General features: G+C 40.6%; 1 protein-coding gene across 4 annotated transcripts in view; it reads left to right on the forward strand.

Annotated features, from left to right (window-relative positions):
- Positions 1-21,427, forward strand: part of coro2a (coronin, actin binding protein, 2A) — a 92,889-nt gene that overhangs the window by 67,149 nt on the left and 4,313 nt on the right. For all 4 annotated transcript variants that reach the window (XM_034188239.1, XM_034188241.1, XM_034188240.1 and 1 more), the window contains 7 exons: positions 6,071-6,220; positions 6,997-7,176; positions 13,223-13,339; positions 17,710-17,814; positions 17,900-17,996; positions 20,070-20,182; positions 20,310-20,400. In XM_034188239.1, the coding sequence (XP_034044130.1) occupies positions 6,071-6,220; positions 6,997-7,176; positions 13,223-13,339; positions 17,710-17,814; positions 17,900-17,996; positions 20,070-20,182; positions 20,310-20,400 (853 nt within the window). The remainder of the gene's footprint in view (positions 1-6,070; positions 6,221-6,996; positions 7,177-13,222; positions 13,340-17,709; positions 17,815-17,899; positions 17,997-20,069; positions 20,183-20,309; positions 20,401-21,427) is intronic.

Consider the following 21,427-nt stretch of genomic DNA (forward strand, 5'->3'; position numbering starts at 1 on the left):
ACTTTCATTCCTCTTCTCTCCAAAGCATATCGCCACCTCTCCAGACTAGACTCAACTTGCTCTCTACTCTCATTACAAATCACAGTGTCATCTGCAAACATCATAGTCCATGGGGACTCCTGCCTGATCTCATCTGTCAACCTGTCCATCACCATTGCAAACAGGAAAGGACTCAGAGCTGATCCTTGGTGTAATCCCACCTCCACCTTGAATGAGTCTGTCATTCCAACTGTGCATCTCACCGCTGTTACACTATTCTTGTACATGTCCTGCACTACCCTAACATACTTCTCTGCCACTCCAGACTTCCTCATACAATACCACAGTTCTTCTCTTGGCACCCTATCATAAGCTAAGTCCACAAACACACAATGTAACTCTTTCTGGCCTTCTCTGTGCTTCTCCAACAGCATTCTCAGAGAAAACATTGCATCTGTAGTGCTCTTTCTCGGCATGAAACCATATTGCTGCTCACAGATCTTCACCTGTTTTCTAAGCCTAGCTTCTACTACTCTTTCCCATAACTTCATGCTGTGGCTTTATGCCTCTGTAATTACTGCAATTCTGCACATCACCCTTGTTCTTGAAAATAGGAACCAGCACACTTCGTCTCCACTCTTCAGGCATCCTTTCACTTTCCAAGATTTTATTCAACAATCTGGTTAGAAACTCTACTTCCATCTCTCCTAGACATTTCCATGCCTCCACTGGAATGTCATCTGGACCAACTGCCTTTCCACTCTTCATCCTCTTCATAGCAGCCCTCACTTCTTCCTTACTAATCTCTTGTACTTCCTGATTTACTCTTACCACATCATCCAGCCTTTTCTCTCGCTCATTTTCTTTATTCATCAGCTCTTCAAAATATTCCCTCCACCTTCTCAGCACACACTCCTCTCTTGTCAGCACATTACCATGTCCATCTTTTACCACCCTAACCTGTTGCACATCCTTTCCGGCTCTGTCCCTTTGTCTGGCCAATCGGTACAAGTCCGTTTCTCCTTCCTTACTATTCAACTTCTTGTACAGCTCGCAATATGGGACCAGGAGGCAGAGCTGTGGTCTTATACACCTCTCTGCAGCTTCTCTCCCCCTGCCATCCCCTCGTTGCCCCATCCCCGTAGAGACGGTGCCTGCTCCCAGACCACCAATAACCAGCAAAATCTATTTAAGCATAAAAATTCAAAAAGAAAAAATAATATAGCACCTTCAATTGCACCACAGACTAAAACAGTTAAATGTGGTCTATTAAACATTAGGTCTCTCTCTTCTAAGTCCCTGTTGGTAAATGATATAATAATTGATCAACGTATTGATTTATTCTGCCTAACAGAAACCTGGTTACAGCAGGATGAATATGTTAGTTTAAATGAGTCAACACCCCCGAGTCACACTAACTGTCAGAATGCTCGTAGCACGGGCCGTGGCGGAGGATTAGCAGCAATCTTCCATTCCATCTTATTAATTAATCAAAAACCTAGACAGAGCTTTAATTCATTTGAAAGCTTGTCTTAGTCTTGTCCATCCAAATTGGAAGTCCCAAAAACCAGTTTTATTTGTTATTATCTATCGTCCACCTGGTCGTTACTGTGAGTTTCTCTGTGAATTTTCAGACCTTTTGTCTAACTTAGTGCTTAGCTCAGATAAGATAATTATAGTGGGCGATTTTAATATCCACACAGATGCTGAGAATGACAGCCTCAACACTGCATTTAATCTATTATTAGACTCTATCGGCTTTGCTCAAAAAGTAAATGAGTCCACCCACCACTTTAATCATATCTTAGATCTTGTTCTGACTTATGGTATGGAAATAGAAGACTTAACAGTATTCCCTGAAAACTCCCTTCTGTCTGATCATTTTTTAATAACATTTACATTTACCCTGATGGACTACCCTGCAGTGGGGAATAAGTTTCATTACACTAGAAGTCTTTCAGAAAGCGCTGTAACTAGGTTTAAGGATATGATTCCTTCGTTATGTTCTCTAATGTCATATACCAACACAGAGCAGAGTAGCTACCTAAACTCTGTAAGGGAGTTAGAGTATCTCGTCAATAGTTTTACATCCTCTTTGAAGACAACTTTGGATGCTGTAGCTCCTCTGAAAAAGAGAGCTTTAAATCAGAAGTGTCTGACTCCGTGGTATAACTCACAAACTCGTAGCTTAAAGCAGATAACCCGTAAGTTGGAGAGGAAATGGCGTCTCACTAATTTAGAAGATCTTCACTTAGCCTGGAAAAAGAGTTTGTTGCTCTATAAAAAAGCCCTCCGTAAAGCTAGGACATCTTTCTACTCATCACTAATTGAAGAAAATAAGAATAACCTCAGGTTTCTTTTCAGCACTGTAGCTAGGCTGACAAAGAGTCAGAGCTCTATTGAGCTGAGTATTCCATTAACTTTAACTAGTAATGACTTCATGACTTTCTTTGCTAACAAAATTTTGACTATTGGAGAAAAAATTACTCATAACCATCCCAAAGATGTATCGTTATCTTTGGCTGCTTTCAGTGATGCCGGTATTTGGTTAGACTCTTTCTCTCCGGTTGTTCTGTCTGAGTTATTTTCATTGGTTGCTTCGTCCAAACCATCGGCATGTTTATTGGACCCCATTCCTGCCAGGCTGCTCAAGGAAGTCCTACCATTATTTAATGCTTCAATCTTAAATATGATCAATCTATCTTTGTTAGTTGGTTATGTACCACAGGCCTTTAAGGTGGCAGTAATTAAACCATTACTTAAAAAGCCATCACTTGACCCAGCTATCTTAGCTAATTATAGGCCAATTTCCAACCTTCCTTTTCTCTCAAAGATTCTTGAGAGGGTAGTTGTAAAACAGCTAACTGATCACCTGCAGAGGAATGGTCTATTTGAAGAGTTTCAGTCAGGTTTTAGAATTCATCATAGTACAGAAACAGCATTAGTGAAGGTTACAAATGATCTTCTTATGGCTTCGGACAGTGGACTTATCTCTGTGCTTGTTCTGTTGGACCTCAGTACTGCTTTTGATACTGTTGACCATAAAATTTTATTACAGAGATTAGAGCATGTCATAGGTATTAAAGGCACTGCGCTGCGGTGGTTTGAATCATATTTGTCTAATAGATTACAGTTTGTTCATGTAAATGGGGAATCTTCTTCACAGACTAAAGTTAATTATGGAGTTCCACAAGGTTCTGTGCTAGGACCAATTTTATTCACTTTATACATGCTTCCCTTAGGCAGTATTATTAGACGGTATTGCTTAAATTTTCATTGTTACGCAGATGATACCCAGCTTTATCTATCCATGAAGCCAGAGGATACACACCAATTAGCTAAACTGCAGGATTGTCTTACAGACATAAAGACATGGATGACCTCTAATTTCCTGCTTTTAAACTCAGATAAAACTGAAGTTATTGTACTTGGCCCCACAAATCTTAGAAGCATGGTGTCTAACCAGATCGTTACTCTGGATGGCATTTCCCTGATCTCTAGTAATACTGTGAGAAATCTTGGAGTCATTTTTGATCAGGATATGTCATTCAAAGCGCATATTAAACAAATATGTAGGACTGCCTTTTTGCATTTACGCAATATCTCTAAAATCAGAAAGGTCTTGTCTCAGAGTGATGCTGAAAAACTAATTCATGCATTTATTTCCTCTAGGCTGGACTATTGTAATTCATTATTATCAGGTTGTCCTAAAAGTTCCCTAAAAAGCCTTCAGTTGGTTCAGAATGCTGCAGCTAGAGTACTGACGGGGACTAGCAGGAGAGAGCATATCTCACCCGTGTTGGCCTCTCTTCATTGGCTTCCTGTTAATTCTAGAATAGAATTTAAAATTCTTCTTCTTACTTATAAGGTTTTGAATAATCAGGTCCCATCTTATCTTAGGGACCTCGTAGTACCATATTACCCCATTAGAGCGCTTCGCTCTCAGACTGCGGGCTTACTTGTAGTTCCTAGGGTTTGTAAGAGTAGAATGGGAGGCAGAGCCTTCAGCTTTCAGGCTCCTCTCCTATGGAACCAGCTCCCAATTCAGATCAGGGAGACAGATACCCTCTCTACTTTTAAGATTAGGCTTAAAACTTTCCTTTTCGCTAAGGCTTATAGTTAGGGCTGGATCGGGTGACCCTGGACCATCCCTTGGTTATGCTGCTTTAGACGTAGATTGTGGGGGGGTTCCCATGATGCACTGTTTCTTTCTCTTTTTGCTCCGTATGCATCACTCTGCATTTAATCATTAGTGATCGATCTCTGCCCCCCTTCACGGCATGTTTTTTTCCCTCAGCCCCAACCAGTCTCAGCAGAAGACTGCCCCTCCCTGAGCCTGGTTCTGCTGGAGGTTTCTTCCTGTTAAAAGGGAGTTTTTCCTTCCCACTGTTGCCAAGTGCTTGCTCATAGGGGGTCGTTTTGACCGTTGGGGTTTTTCATAATTATTGTATGGCCTTGCCTTACAATATGGAGCGCCTTGGGGCAACTGTTTGTTGTGATTTGGCGCTATATAAGAAAAAAGTTGATTGATTGAATATGCCTTTTCCTTCGCTTTTGCCACTTCTCTTTTTGCCTTACACCGCATCTCCTTGTACTCCTGTCTACTTTCTTCATCTCTCCGACTATCCCAAAACGTTTTCGCCAACCACTTTCTCCTTGTGCTTTCCTGGACCTCTTCATTCCACCACCAAGTCTCCTTGTCTTCCTTCCACTGTTGAGATGTCATACCCAGTACTGCCCTAGCTATCTCCCTCACCACATCTGCAGTACTTTTCCAGTTGTCCAGAATTGCTTCCCCTCCAACCAGGGCTTCTCTCACCTGCTCGCTAAATTTCACACAACAGTCTTCCTCCTTCAGCTTCCACCATCTGATCCTTTGTTGAGCTCTCACTGTCTTCTTCTTCTTTACGTCTAAAGTCATCCTACAAACAACCATCCTATGCTGTCTAATGACACTGTCCTGCCACCACCTTAGAGTCTCTGATTTCTTTTAGCTTGCATCTCCTATAAAGAATGTAGTTCACCTGTGTGCACCTTCCTCCACTCTTATGTTACCCTGTGCTCCTCCCTTTTCTTAAAGTAGGTATTCACCACAGCCATTTCCATCCTTTTTGCAAAATCAACTACCATCTGTCCTTCCCCATTCCTATCCTTGATACCATATCTACCCATTACTTCCTCATCAACTCTGTTCCCTTCACCAACATACCCATTGAAGTCCGCTCCTATCACCACTCTTTCATGCTTGGGTGCACACTCCACCACCTCATCTAACACACTCCAGAAATCTTCTTTCTCCTTCATCTCACAACCTACCTGTGGGGCATATGCACTGATATTCATCATCACCTCTTCAATTTCCAACTTCACACTCATCACCCTGTCAGACACTTGTTTAACCTCCAACACACTTTTAACATACTCTTCCTTTAAAATGACCCCAACACCATTTCTCTTCCTGTCCTCACCATGGTACAACAACTTGTACCCACCGCCGATGCTCCTGCTCTTACTTCCCTTCCACTTGGTCTCTTGCACACACAACATGTCGACCTTTCTCCTCTCCATCATATCAGCCAGCTCTCTCCCTTTACCAGTCATACTACCAATATTCAAAGTCCCCACTGTCATTTCCACCCTTCTAGTTTTCTTCTTCTCCCGCTGTTTGTAGAAACGTTCTCCTCCTCCTCTTCTTCGTCGTCTTCGCCCAGCAGTAGCCCAATTTCCACCGGCACCCTGTTGGGCAACAGCACCGGTGGCGGACGTTGTTAACCCAGGCCGCGACCGATCCGGTATGGAAATTCGATTCTGAGTCTGCATAGTTGGGTTGGCTTGTTTTACGCCGGATGCCCTTCCTGACACAATCCTCCTCATTTATCCGGGTTTGGGACCGGCACTCAGAATGTACTGGCTGCACACCCCATGTGGCTGAGTTATAAAAATGCTGCGCACTGTAACTTTAAATAATTAAAGGGTCTTGACTTTCTCATCTTACAAAGGAAACTTTGACAAAGATTTTGTGACCCACATTACGTTTAACTGCTTCAGCTGAAGAAAATCTTGTTTTCATGTTCATTTTTGGTGCCTTTAGGTGAAAGTGTGGGAAATTCCACCTCATGGTGTGCTGAAGAACATCACAGTACCGTGGAAAGAGCTGCAGGGTCACAGCCGCAGAGTGGGCATTATAGAGTGGCACCCGACCGCTAACAACATACTCTTCAGTACTGGCTATGACTATAAGGTAACACAGCAGCACACTGCCTTCAGCCCTAACACAGCCACTACTAAACAAGACTTGCTGTTCTAACAACCCCTCCTTGTTTTAACATGGTGTAAAAAAACAATTCAGTGCTAAGCTTCAGACCAGTGATAATGTGAAGTTTTGTATAATCTGAACTGCCAAAATTTCATTGTTGATGTTTCCTCACAACACAAGTGATGCTCCTCATCCGTGTCTCCCTAAGTAACTGTTCATTTGATACAGTCATTCCAGCAGGACTCAAAGATCTTCTGAACAGACCTGGTTCCGGAGATACCCAGTCGTTGCCTAAGCTCACTGCTTAGCATCCAGGCCCCACAACCATACAATAAGATGGGTAGCACCAGGACCCTAAAGGCTTGGACCTTCATTCTCCTGAAAAATAATGGCATCACCAAACACCTCTGTCCAGTGCCTCATGACTCTATAAGCTCTACCCAGGCATGTCTTGATTTCAAAGGCTGAAATCCCAGAGAAACATGCCGATACATTTCTGATGGCCGAGACTGGAAAGTCATTGAAAGCTTGGATCTAAATCTTGATCCAGTACAATAGCAAACAAATGGTGTCCAGTACAATTTTATTAAAAAAGCCTGACAATGACACTTACAATTATTGCCATAATAACAATAATAGGAGTAACGCTAATGATGATGATGATAATAATAATAATAATACAGCATGCATATCACAAACAAAACTGATTTTGGTCTGAACTGAATTGGAACTCTGTATGTGTTTCGTCACATCTTCTTCAGGTTATGATCTGGAATCTGGACTATCCAGAGCAGGTGATAAAGAACCCCGTGCGGACTGTTGGCGTGCATACAGACGTAGTCCTCTCCATGTCCTTCAACACTGATGGCAGCCTTCTGGCCACAGCCTGCAAGGACAAGAAGATCAGACTCCTGGAGTGTCGCTCAGGAACCATTCTGCAGGTACAGTGTTTGTTTTGTATTTACATTGAGAGCAATAATTCTGTGGTTAAAAGTGGAAAGTTATGTTCTGATTTTGATCATTTTTCTGAAGTGGAATTGAGACTTATTGCCTGTGCTTTTTATTATTGTTATTATTTATTTATTTTGAACAGTAAACACGTTTATATTTGAAAGTGTGGATGTGAATTTTAAATGTTTTATTTATATATATATATATATCTGCGTGTGTGTTTGTGTGTGTGTATAGGGTAAAAATTGCATGCCTCTGGCAAGACACAAACCACATTCCTTTTTTCTTTAGTTTTATATTTTGCTGATTAGTATAACGTTATTAGAAATGACGTTTTAATCAAGCCTATTTTTTTTAGAAAGAGTTTGCATTATTTTGTTATAAAGTTGGGGTACAGTGCTGTTAGTAAATTGCATTATTTAAGATTTACACAGACAAGACTAAATATTTTTAAATTATTTTTGCATGACTTAAGCAGTTGTTTATATTTAAGTGTTTTATGAATTATAAGTAATTATGTGTCAAGTGTGTCTTAGCAAAATATGGCTAAAACATTTACTGACAAGCTGTGCTTGTATAACTTGTTAACATTGTTATTATTAATATTATTATTTAGTCCAAATGAATTTAGACCCATGTTTCTTTAATTTAATGCAACCCCCATCCCACACAGTCAACTTCCAAACATAGAAACGACTCATGGCCTCTTGATATGAAGAAATTCTCACTGCAACCACACTGTTATCCAGAGTGACAGGAAACTATACATATGCACATTAAAATTCTACATACAGTGTATTAACAAATTTTTAATGAGAGGATTTTGAGTAAATTCATCATGGTGGAATGTTCGCAAGAAGCACTTCTGATGTTGACAGTGATAAAGAACCGATGTGCGACAAATGGGAATAACATTCAGCCAGTTCATAAATAAAATCCAGAACAGAATTTCTAAAAAAAAAAAAAAAAAAAAGTGTGAAACTTGTTTAAACAATTTGCTGGAATTGCAGCAGTTTGAGTTTACATTTTATGCACACAGTAAATCCATAGGAATGAACTGAATCATTCAACTCTGAGTTTTTGATATTGGCAATTTCCCATGGTGCTTGCAATTTGGGGGGGGGTGCAGCTTTATCTACCAATTGATGGTTCGAGAAAGTCGTATTATGAAACTGTGGCAGTATGAAGTTGTCGTATTGTGAAACAGATCATTTGAGGTCATCCATAATTTGAGAAATTGGCAAAATGCTGGACAAGTGAGAGAATGTGATACTTGTATTTTCATTGATTATTATTTTTTAAATTCAGTTTTTTTGGCTCATCCACCCATCCAATAAAGTTTTATGAAAGTCGGTCTGTAAATATTTAAAGCTCACATATTGTACTCCTTTTCAACAAGTTTGCATAGATGCCAGAGGGCCCCAAAATATGCCTGTGAATTTTCTTGCTAAAAATCCACTCTGATCCTGGATTTTAGCATGCCTATTCCCCTGTGTTTCAGTGACCCCGTTTACGTGCACATAAAAATCTGGTTGCCATCTATTATTATTACCATATATGATTATTTGGAGTCCCTGCATCTGAACAGAATGTATCTGGGTTGATGTGGATCTTTAAAAATGGCCTGCGCTTTGTTTCTACAGCGCTGGATAGAGTATCTATGGAGAGGAGGTGAGTGCCAATAATCGTCCGTGCACTTAAAAAAAAAAAATCTGCCTTCCTGTCTTTCATTGTTTCCATACTGCACGGTGATGCCTCTGGTGGGGACGCTTTCTGCCAGGCCTCTATAGGCCTGTACAAGAGACTGAAGACTCAAGACACCTTTCCTTAAAGTGTAGGTGACACGATATGTAATTTGTTTTGAGTATTTAAGACTAAAATTAAACAACAGTTTGAAATTTATCCTTTCCTGGTGCGCAGTTATTGAAGAGATAAATATTAAGATTTTGAACTGTGCACCACTGAAAACCAGGAACTTCCGGGCAAGTCCCAACATTGGAGACGAAGGAGGAAGTGGCATCAGCACCAGAACCATTGTCTTAATAGTCTCATTAATTGATTTATTAACTTATGGATTTTTATAGGCTACCGATAGCCCCGTGTCCGCACAGTGGTTCAGGTCACTGCTGCATGGTGTTTTTGATGTCAGAATGGTTCATTCTCACTGGCAGAATCCTTTCGATTGGCAGGTGGAACACTTATATTGATGAGTGCACGGTGTCTGCGGCTTCTCTACTCAACACAGAGGCAAAACTGAGTATTTTTACATTATTTTATTATTTTGTGGATCATGGGGTAATTTCATTGCGTGCAGTTGAGATGTTATGAGCAGATAAGGAGCTGCGAGTCTTTCAACTTGTGGTGCAAAGCGGGCCGCAGTCGAACAAGAGGAGGCTCCGTTAACAGCAAAGACTCGATCCATCAGTCGCAATTAACCGATTACAGCTGGCGCTGTAACCTGGCACCAAACTGCCGTTTGACAAATGGACTTTTCTTCAGCCAGGATATAAGGAATTAAATGTATGTACGTGTTTCTAAGAAAAAAATAAAAAATTTACACTTCACTTTTTTCTGATGTCACAGATAGTAAAACAAACTATTTTTAATCAGCTGATTATGACCAAAGAGCTGAAAAAAACAAACAAAAACAGTTTATCACCTCCACCCGCATGCCGAAATCGTCTGCATTAGTTATTTTTTTTTATAATCACCATTCTGTCTTCTGAACTCTGCCATCACTGTTGTCAAACTGAAGGTCTTCCTCCAAGGTTTGTCGCCCTCATTTTCGTCTAAATAAGGCTCAAAACGATAAGGCTGTGTTCCCACAGCTTTTTCAGAAACACTTTCAGACTGGACTTAAAAATAAATAAATAAAAATAAATAAAAAAAGCTCCACTAGAAAAACAGCTTGACCTCCGCTGTGTTTACACTTGATTTAGGCTTGAATCAGCAGGTCCTGTTCTCATGATGACGTAGCAAAAATATGGCTGAGGCCTGAAATAGAGTGCAGGCATCAGACAGCTGTTGTTTATCCTTCATCGACTTTTATTTTTCAGGATTTTTAAAAATAACATTTCATCATTTTTAGTGATTATTTGTGCACATTTTTTGGTGTCACCTACACTTTAATGCTCTAAAAAAATGGAATCATTGTTGAGCCTTCTTAACGGTGGCCAAGGTGTTTGGAGACCAGGTCAGGTTACTGGAGATGTGCGAGTCTAGGAACCTGAAGCTGTCAACAGGTTCCGCCTCAGTGCCCTTGTTCCATACAGGTTGCAGAGAGGAAGCTTTTCTGCTAACATCTAGGATTAGCTCCTTAGTTGTATCGATGTTAAGGACCAAGCTGTTTTCTTCCATGTCAGTAATAGTCTTGTTCACCAGCTGCTTGTTGTACTGTTGTTTCCTTTAATGAGGCCTAGAATGGTGGTGTTGTCTGTAAAATTGTAGATGTAACTTAACTTCTTGGTGGACTGGCGGTCACGAGTGTAAAGAGAATAGAGCCTATGCTGAGGCAGCAACCCTGGGAGTTTCTGGTAAGCTCCACTGACACCCTGTTGGCAGCTCCAGATCTGCCACCTTCACTACCAGCTTAGTTGGCTAAACTGTATTGAAAGTTGAGCTGTAGCCCAGAAAAAAAACATATGGGCATAGGTGCCAGCGGGGGGGGGGGGGGGGAGTTAGATGTTCAAGAGCTGTGTGAAGAATTAGACGCACATCATCATCTACTGATCTGTTTTCCTGGTAAGCAGATTGTAGTCGGTCATGGGTCAGGAGAAGTGAGGATCACCAGACACTAGTCATTCATGCAGGTTGTATGTGGCTTTTTGAGAATCGGAATAATGACTGAGCGTTTAAAGTAGTGAGGGACTACAGCCTGAGTCAGTGAGGTGAGAAAAATGTCAGTATATACATCCGCCAGCTCTGCAACACATGTTCTCTAAACTCAAGGTGAGACTCCATCTGGCCGTGCTGCCTTGTGAGAGTTAACCTGCTGCAGGGACTTAAGACCTGTGTGCACACCACTTTTGGCCACGCAATGGTAATGCTAGTAGGCTGTCCTGATTTTTTTTTTTTTTTTTTTTTTTGTTTTGGTGGGGGCAGAAAGTGTTCAATTGATCTGGGAGAGTGCCATCTGAAGCTGTGATGATGTTAGGCATCAAAAATGCAGGCAGTCACCACATAGGATGTAAATGAGGAACAAAGATGATTGATTACCCAAAACATGGGAGTCTAGTCCAACAAACAGAAGGAGTTCAAATAGCAAATACAGGAGTGAGTGTAACAAACAGCAGAGGAAGGCAACAAACAAACTAGGTTAAACACAGGACAATGAACACAGAGATGTCCTACAATAGCAAAACTCACAGAGGCATAAAGGATGATCATTACTTACAAACAATTACACACGGGAGGTGCCAAAGAATAATCTGGCAATGGAAAAGCAGAACGGTGCAGTCTTTAATGTAACACAAATGAGCAGATGAGCTACAGGTACACAGGTGTAGGGGAGACTGGGTAACAGGACATGCCCACACAGACAGAAACTGACACACAAAAAGTGACACAAACTTCAAAAGAACCCTGGGGGTGAGCAGAACCAAAAACATCTCAAACTAAAAGGAAAGTCTTGCAGAACTTAAATGCAAAAACCAAAGAGGAATGGGCAGAAAACTAACATGGAACTCAAAGATGTAAATGAGCACAAACAAGGAAACCACGCGACTAACACACATAGACACAGTACTGAAATACAATGACAATTAACATAGGGACACAGGGGCCAGACCACAACAGATGGTGTGTTTATTTCTCCTGTAGTTTGTAACAACCTGGTTACCCTTGTAAAGCACCTTGGAGTGATATGCTATGATTTGGCGCTACGTAAATAAATTGAATTGAATTGGATACCCTGCCAAAGTGTTCTTGTCATTGTAGCAACTTTCCACCTTTTGTGCATTTGACTTTTTGCTGCTTTGATTGATCTCGGCAAAGCACAATGAGCTAGCTTGTACTCTTGGCCGTTATCTGACTTGAAGGCCTTGTTATGCTAAACCATGCCTTCTGACTTGGGAAGACATGGATAGTACTGAGGCACACGTGCACACACACACAGATGCATACCATTAAGATAACAGCTGAGAGTATTTTCATGGATATTGTCTGTAGTCTTCCTGTCCACCTCCATGTTGGTCATCTCACGCTAGTCGTGTAGCTCAGCTAAGTGCTTTTGCACAGTCCTCACCCTGACCGGCTCAACTTTGGGCTTCTTAGTGTGTGTGGTTACTAATAAAATAGCAATGTGGTCAGATTAACACTGGATTGTTGACAGGATTACTTAAAATAATATTCAGATTTTTCAGAGTTGAAAGTGGAAAAGGTTTGATATGGCCTATACAAACCTTTTGGTGTGTGTGTGTGTGTGTTTTTGAAACTGATTTTCATAAAACCTTTGGGAAAAAAAATGTGGTGAGCTGTTTCTACAAATTGTGTACATACAAACACATTACTGGAGTGGTCAGACAGTGCTCGGCTAAAGTATGCAACCGCATTACGAGCGTCCTTCTCTTGTCTTTGGCTTTATTACTTTGAAGGAATCTGGACTGTAAACTGAAGAGTAATTATTTCTCTGCACACTAAAGTTTCTCTTAGTGGACGCATTTTACAAACGTTTGTTGGCAGGAGAAAATCTGTTTAAGCTGATCTGCCACTTTGGGAGAAGCCAGGTGTTTTGAGTAAAACCTGTAAACTTGCAGTTGCAGTTGTTACCATGGCAGGAGAGCCAATAATGAACCGCAGTCCCTGGAACGCATCTGGTCATCTCTGTCCAGGTGTGAGCCACAGCAAAACTCCACAGCCTTTAACGTCACACTTTCATGACTCACACACATTTCATGAGTTTCCTTTCATTTTTGTTTCCTCCCTAATAAGGCCGCGTAAGGAACACTTGTATCACAGAGCCACACTGTGGTTTGACTGTCTGCTGGAAGCTATTGTTGTCAAATACATCACAACCTACCAACTTCTTTTTATCTGCAGGAAGCCAGCTGTAAGACGCACAAAGCCAACAAGGTCCTGATTTTGGGTAATCTGAAAATGCTCTTCACGTCAGGCACTTCACGCTGGAATGATCGACAGCTAGTTCTGTGGAATATGGTGAGAAAGATGGCAGACGGCATTCCAGTAAAGTTTTTTTAAAGCGTAACATTTGTATCAAAAATTTGAGCGCCTAAGGTATTTGCATGCTCAGTCATGTATTTCAGTGTAACTGATAAGGATCCTGACCCAGATGTGAACAAAATGTCATTTGTTCATATTGTTGCTATCCTGTGTGGAAGTGGAATGCTGATGAAACATTTTTATCAAGCATGAATTTCTGGTTGCACCCCTGAATAGAGAGCATGAGCAGAGTGCTGTTCCAAAACAAGTACACACTTTCCAAACTCTTAACGGACTTTTCTGCTGCATTCACATGGTGGCAACAAAAACAAGCTTTAGAGCGAGAGAAAGACATTACTCAGCTTCATTGCTTACTAAACGTTTGTCCAAAATGCAGACACCAGCTGTATTTTTATCCCAGAAGTTTTGTTTTCTTGCTGAATGAGACATCAGCTCCAAATACTGTAACTAAAGGCCATCAGATTTCTTTTGCAACACTATTGTTTTTGCTCCCATTTTTCAGGAGTTTAGGTGATATATCTAACACTTGAGTGGATGCAAAAGGCTTATTTCTCTCAACTGTTGGCCATAAATATCCTAAAAATCTGGGTTTGTGAGCACTTCACGATTGGCAAGATAATCCTTGTACCTGACTGTGGTGGTGACATATCCAGATGCTGATTAAACAGCATGCAAACTCACTGCACAGGTGTTCCTTGGAATTGTCACAATAAAAGCCCACTTTAAAAGGTGCAGCTGATCTGGAAAAAGATCTTTATTAGGTGAAGAAGCTGGACGTGGTGTTTCTGGACTGGGGTGGTTACATATGGTGTGCAGTTATGAGACATTAGAGGCAGCTTATGGTAATGAAATTAACATTCAGTTCAGCGACAGCAGCTCTGGTTGACATGCCTGCAGTCAGCATGTCAACTACACAATCCCTTAAAACTGGTGATATCTGTGGCTTTGTGTTGTGATTAAACGGCACATTTTGCAGTGGCCTTTTACTGTGACCAGTCGAAGGCACACCTGTGCAATAATCATGTTGTTTAATCAGCATTCAGATGTGCTGCACCAACCAGGTGCATGGATTATTTTGGCAAAGGTAAAGTGCTCACTAACATGGATTTTAACAAATTTGTCAACAAAATTCAAGAGAAATTAGCTCTGTTTGTGCATAAAAGAAATTGTGGCTATTTTATTTAAATGTATGAAAAATGGGGACAAACAGAAACCTGATGCATTTATAGGTGTAACAGTTGATTTATATGAATCAAAACTCTGTTTTATTGTAAATGATATGACTACACTGATTCCCAGACCCCGGTGTCCATCTACGGTCCATCCAGAAAGTATTCACAGTGCTTCACTTTTTCTACATTTTATGTTACTGCCTTATTCCAAAATGGATGAAATGTATTTTTTTCCTCAAAACGTCTACACACAATATTCCATAATGATAATGTGAATTTTTTTGAGATTGTTGCAAATGTATTCAAAATAATAAAACTGAGAAATTCCATGTACATAAGTATTCACAGCCTTTGTCATGAACCTCAAAATTGAGCTCAGGTGCATCCTGTTTCCACTGATCATCCTTGGGCTGTTTCTATAGCTAAATTGGAGTCCACTTGGGGTAAGTTCAGCTGAGGCACACACACAGCTGAGGCAAAGGCACACACCTGTCTAGTTATAAGGTCCCACAATTGACAGTGCCTGTCAAAGCAAAAACCAAGCAGGAAGTGAAAAAAAAAATGCCTGTTGACCTCCAAGACACGTTTGACTCAAGGCAAAAATCTGGGGAAGGGTACTGAAATGTTTCTGCTGCTGTGAAGGTCCCAATGACCATGACCTCCATCATTCATAGATGGAAGAAGTTTGGATCCACCAAGACACTTCCTAGAGCTGGCCACCTGTCTAAACTGAGCAATCTGGGGAGAAAGGCCTTAATTAGGGAGGTGACCAAGAACTCGATGGTCACATGCCAGAGCTCCAGCATTCCTCTGTGGAAAGCAGAGAACCTTCCAGAAAGACAACGTGGAGTTTGCCAAAAGGTACCTGAAGGACTCGCACACCATGAGAAGCAAAATTCTATGGTCTGATGAGACAAAGATTGAACACTTTGGCGTGAATGCCAGGCATTGTGTTTGGAGGAAACCAGGCGCCATCCCTACAGTGAAGCATGGTGGTGGCAGCATCATGCTGTGGGGATGTTTTTCAGCGGCAGGAACTGGGAGACTAGTCAGGATTGAGGAAAATATGAATGCAGCAATGTATAGAGACATCCTGAATGAAAACCTGGTCCAGAGCACTCTTGATCTCAGGCTGGGGCGACAGTTCATCTTTCAGCACAATGACCCTGAGCACACAGCCAAGATATTAAAGGAGTGGCTTCAGAACAACTCTGTGAATATCCTTGAGTGGCCCAGACTTGAAACCGATTGAACATCTCTGGAGAGATCTGAAAATGGCTGTGCACTGACACTTCCAACCTGATGGAGCTTGAGAGGTGCTGCAAAGAGAAAAGGACAAAACTGCCCAAAGATAGGTGCACCAATCTTGTGGTATCATATTCAAGAAGACTTGAAGCTGTAACTGCTGCCAAAGGTGCACCAACAAAGTATTTTTGTAATAAATTTGCAAAAATACAAAAAAAACCTTTTTCCATGTTGTCATTATGGGGTGTTGTGAGTAGAATTTTGAGGGGAAATAAATTTGCTTCAGTTTGCAATAAGGTTGTAACATAAAATGTGGAAAAGATGAAGGCCTGTGAATACTTTCTGAATGCACTGTAAATGTGATCTGATCAGTTCATCAATCAGTTCATACTATGAACCAGTCGATGAGCTGATTTTAACATCATGAATCAGGTGAGTGAGCCCTTTAAACTCTTGTAGACATTCAAGGATGAGCACAAGACTCTTGTGCGTTCAGAATGGCAAAGTCAGTTTAAGCACTTCTTAAATCCCTATTTTCACTATCTCACTGTCTATGTTGCTTCTGGCTGACACACCACTGCTTCTCTGCTGCAAAAGAGGCTTGAATTGTAACAATATAGTAAATAAGAACATTTCAGAATTCAAATGTAAAAAAAAAAAACTACATTTCAGCACATGGAAATTTATGCTATCCTAACAGGCTAAAAACATTTGACTTCTTCTGGCCTTCTTCTATGTGACAATTTCTGCTGCTATATATGGTGCTTCCATTAGTGGTGCAACATGCTGCAGCATAGTAGCAAAAACCTGAAGAGGGTCCCTGGTCTTTCATGAAATATCCTCCTGGCATCCGTCCTTCTGTGGGAGACGATGGTGTAGCGTCCAGGTTGTTTTTTGCTTTTTTGTGTGTCTTTTTTATTTTTTTACACTTTTCAGTTCAATTTTAATTCATTTCATTTATAGTCCCAAATCACAACAAAGCTGCCACAAGTAAGGTCTAACCTTACCAACCTCTAGAGCAAGCACACAGGTGACAGTGGTAAGGAAAAACTCCCTCCAATGATTTGAGGAACAAACCTCAAGGAGACCAGACTCAGAGGGGTGACCCTCTGCTTGGGCCATGCTACCAACACAGTTGACAATACAAAAATACAGGAAATTTATATGAAATAAGAAAGTAAGCAGTGGTGCTGTTGGATTATTGTAATTCATCATAGAAAACAAATGTCTCATTGTATCGTAAGTCCATGTATCTAGTTGTGTATCAAATTGTTTTATAGGTGAGAGACGCACACCCCTGCTTGCATTTATATTTTTATGTATTTTATACACATTATGTTACTAAACAACTTACCAACAGAACATGGTCATAATGTTCGAGATTTTCTTTTGGAATACTTTAATTTATGTTGGCTAATTCCCACTAAGATTGCTGAACAGTAAATTTCACAGTAAAAGTCCTTATAGTGCAGCTACTGTTGTATTGGCATTAAAATACTTTTATTGTGAAACCCACATTCAGGATAATTAGTTTGCAGCTTTTCTCATAAATTCCTGCCTGCAGCAACAGTACATGGAAAATGTTGAGAGAAGCCATATTGGAAAGAGGAGCCGTATCTCAGAAATAGCTTCAGGTACAAAAAAAAAGCATAGCGGTGCCACTACACTAGAACACTTTAAAAGAATACCAAAAAAATGGAATAGTATGGATAGTGAACGTCAATCTTAATTTAGGATTAACAAGGTGAGATCATTAGAATGCTTCGGATAGGTGGAACTGTGTGGTTCCTGCATTCGCTGGTGCATGTGACCTTAATATGTTTGAAGAAAGACCCACATTATGACTTTTTCACACAGCTCTGCCATCTAGTGGAAAAATTGTAGATGAACAGGCTGAATCTCTTGGTTTTTTTGTGTTTGTGCTTGTAGGATGACCTCTCTGTGCCTTTGATCCAAGAGAACCTGGATAGTTCTTCAGGTGTTCTCTTTCCTTTCTATGACCCTGATACACACATGCTGTACATCGCTGGGAAGGTGTGTCTGCAGAATCACACAGAAAGAATCTTCAGTCTATTACAATGTTTTGATCCAAGTGCAACAATGTCTTTGTTTCTCACAGGGTGAAGGTACCATCAGATACTATGAGATCAGCACAGAAAAACCTTATATCCACTACCTTACCGAGCACCGCTCATACCTACCTCAAAAAGGAATGGGTAAGGCCCCACACATGCATGAACATCAGAAATAGCACAGCTGTATTTTAATATACAATTTATATATAATTCATTTTGTTATAAAATAAGCTCAGACGTACAACACTGGTGATGCTTTTCTGCTCTTGCATTGACTTTTAAAATTTAATCCCCTTTATCTTTTGAATGTGATTCACAAATTCCTCATGCTTGCATGTGTAAGCAAATATGTTTTGCAAACAAACCAGTATTATTTGAATATACAAACCAGCCGATGAGAGGTCATGTTTGGACATGAAATGACATAAAACACAAGCTGCAGCCAGTAACTACATTTTGTGACATTATTATTATTATTATTATTATTAGGGGTTCAAGCCTTGAGGGGCTGGAAACAGCGGTTGCAAAGCACTGCTGTTTCCAGCCCAGCAACCCATTATTTTCTTTACGATTTGTAATTTTTATTATTTTCCCTTACTAAATGCAAAACTGTAGCCTAGACCATAAAAGCTGAAGAGGTGCCATTTTCAGAACTGGTACAAAACCATGCACATAACCCAGACACATAATTTAAACAAATCCACCTGTGGGGGGCGCTATAGCAGCATGTTTGTATTTTGGTCTATAACTCCCAAACCATGCTGTACATCGCACATTCAGGTGCCTTATATAGATGCATTCACTGGCTCAAGCTGAATCTCTTGAGGTTGACCCCGACCATTTGCAGCTGGATAGTTTTTCACAAATTAGCAAAATATGCAAAACTTACTTTTTGAGACACAATCCAGACCGTTCCTCTGATCAACACCAAACTTTACACACAGAGTCTACTGGACTAGGTTATTAAAATGAGCTTGGTGGGCCTTAACCAACCTGAGAAATAAAAGACAAACTTCCTGATAAAAACATGTGACATAAGAAGTTGGTCTCTTCATAAGTGTAACTCCGATCTGGACGAAAGTCACCTGTCTGATGCACAATGGTGCAGAGAGGCTGCCTGATTTAAAATACCTAATACACTAAGGGTTGCCATCAACCTCAAAAGTTTATATCCCAAAATTGGCTAATCGGAGTTGTGCCAAATTTGACATGGGTACACAGTCAACAATTAATCAATCAAAATTCATCTGTTCCCACATTCTGTTAAGTGTACTGAATCTTGTACAATGGAGTGCTACCTTTGCATTTTTATGCAGAATTGCATCAAATGTAAAACCTGCTTTTTCAGCCTATGCTTTGGTTATTAATGTCATCTGCACTGCAACCTGCACTCATGGACACTCATGCATTTATATTATTAAGATTATTAAGTCCAATGAACATGACACATGGTCTAATGACACAGAAAAATGAATAAAAAGCTTCCTGACAAATTGCGTAGTTGTCGGCCACAACTTGGTGCCACAACTGGAGAGTAATAATCTGAAATTAGATGGACAGAAAAGCATGAATTCATATCTCAACAACTTATCTATCAAAGACCTGCAGTGTTCATATTTTACCTGACAGCACTGAGGGAAGAGAAGTTAAAATGGGAGGAAAAATAATCTCTGGTGGAAAATTGAAGTTCATAATGTTTTTAATGTTAAAAAGACATTTAGTCTCTGAAGAAAACTGGACCACACCCGTGAAGTATTTTGGTATCTGTAGCGCCCTTGGTTGGTCATTGGAGGGAAGTACAAGTTTTGAGCAGTCCCAGAACATGAAGGCTTGCACACAGCCAATGTGTTGTGCATTGGGTGTAATATGTGGGTTAAAGAGCAGAAATGTGCCACTAAATTCAAATGTATTTCTAATTGAACATCTGTATTTTGTTGTTGTGTGTGCTGTTACACTGATTTGAATGTAGATTCCTTCACTTTGGATTAGGAACTTCTATTTTTGTGACAATGAAGTACTCCTGATAGATTCTGTACTGTGTACAATGTACTGCTTTGCTAGGGTTTGTGTGTTGTTTGTTGACCCATCCTTTTGAACTTTAATGGACTGGCTTTTCCATCTGCATCAGATGGAAAAGCGCTATATAAATGCAGTCCTTTTTTTTTTTTTTTTTTTAGTTTGTCCCATCTTTATACAAATTCTGTCCTTTTGCAGGAGTGATGCCAAAGAGAGGCCTGGATGTCAGTGCCTGTGAGGTGTTCAGATTCTACAAACTGGTGACAATCAAGAGTCTCATTGAGCCCATTTCTATGATCGTTCCCCGCAGGGTGAGCCCACGTTCTACACGCTGCAAACATGACACCAGGGCAGAGAAACAAATGCACACCCTTTGATTGATGAATTCTAGATCTGCATTTGTGTAAATATGGGTTTGTGTAATGCACTGTGTGTTAGTCGGAGTCGTACCAAGAAGACATCTATCCGATGACGGCAGGTAACAAACCCGCGTTGACTGCAGAGGAGTGGCTCAGCGGCATCAACAAAGGTGAGAAATGGGAGTGTCTGGGATTTTACATATATTTTTAAGCAGGTTTCTTACGCACTGTGAAGGATGTCTGGTGCACGTCTCCAAAATTAATTCATACTTTTGGGGATTTTTTTTTTAAGCTGCATCACAAAACGTTTTCACTTTAAGTTTAAAAATAACTTCTTTTTTAAGTAAAGTGTGTTTACTGTCATGTTTATTGCTTACCTGTCAACTCTCCCAATATCGTCAGGAATCTCCCAATTTGGAGAGTTTCTCCCAACCTCCCTATTCATACTTAAAATCTCCTGATATCAAAGTTAACGAGCGAGCACCGCTGACAGACAAACAGCGGAAAGCGTCAAGACCCTCACGGGGCCGCAGACTCTAAAACAGAGATATTCGTCTAGCTGTTTAATTGTGACTACAACGACTTAAACAAACAAACAAAAAATAATAAATCACATATTGTGTGCTGGGTGGCAGGCGGGTGGACGTCACTGTTATCTCCGTTCGCTCCCTTGCAGCCCTGACGCGGACAGATAAGAGCGCGCTCCGAAGGACAGCAGCAGCTTTACAGGTAGAGGGTCTTCTGTGCATCCCTCCTTCAAATGCTTCAAGCGAAATAACTTTCTTCATGGTTTGCAATACTGTAACAGAAAACAGAACAGACTTAGCCATTGATGCTGCGTGTGCTCTTTTTAGCTGCATCTGTATGCTCATCACCTGTTTTTACGCTGCCCCATTCCATTATGTTTTATTTATTCAAAGGTGAATATAGTTTTGTCTATTTGACTCTTTTACTTCTTATAGAAGTGTTTTTCTTTTGTCATTGCTCCAGTAACACCAGATCAGTTTCCGTGTATGTGCAAACAAGAGCAATGCGAGATTTCTGACATCTGCCAGTCTGGAACACCTCCAAAATTCAGTGCAGTCTTCCGTGTCCTAATATCGATCTGTGGTGCAGATTTGGTGAGAATCCGTTAAGTAGTTTTGAAGTAATCCTTCAAAGACTATATAAAGGGAAATCTTGATTCAGAATCTGGAT

Source organism: Thalassophryne amazonica, chromosome 15, assembly GCF_902500255.1.
Source record: "Thalassophryne amazonica chromosome 15, fThaAma1.1, whole genome shotgun sequence".
NCBI classification, from domain to species: Eukaryota; Metazoa; Chordata; class Actinopteri; order Batrachoidiformes; family Batrachoididae; genus Thalassophryne; species Thalassophryne amazonica.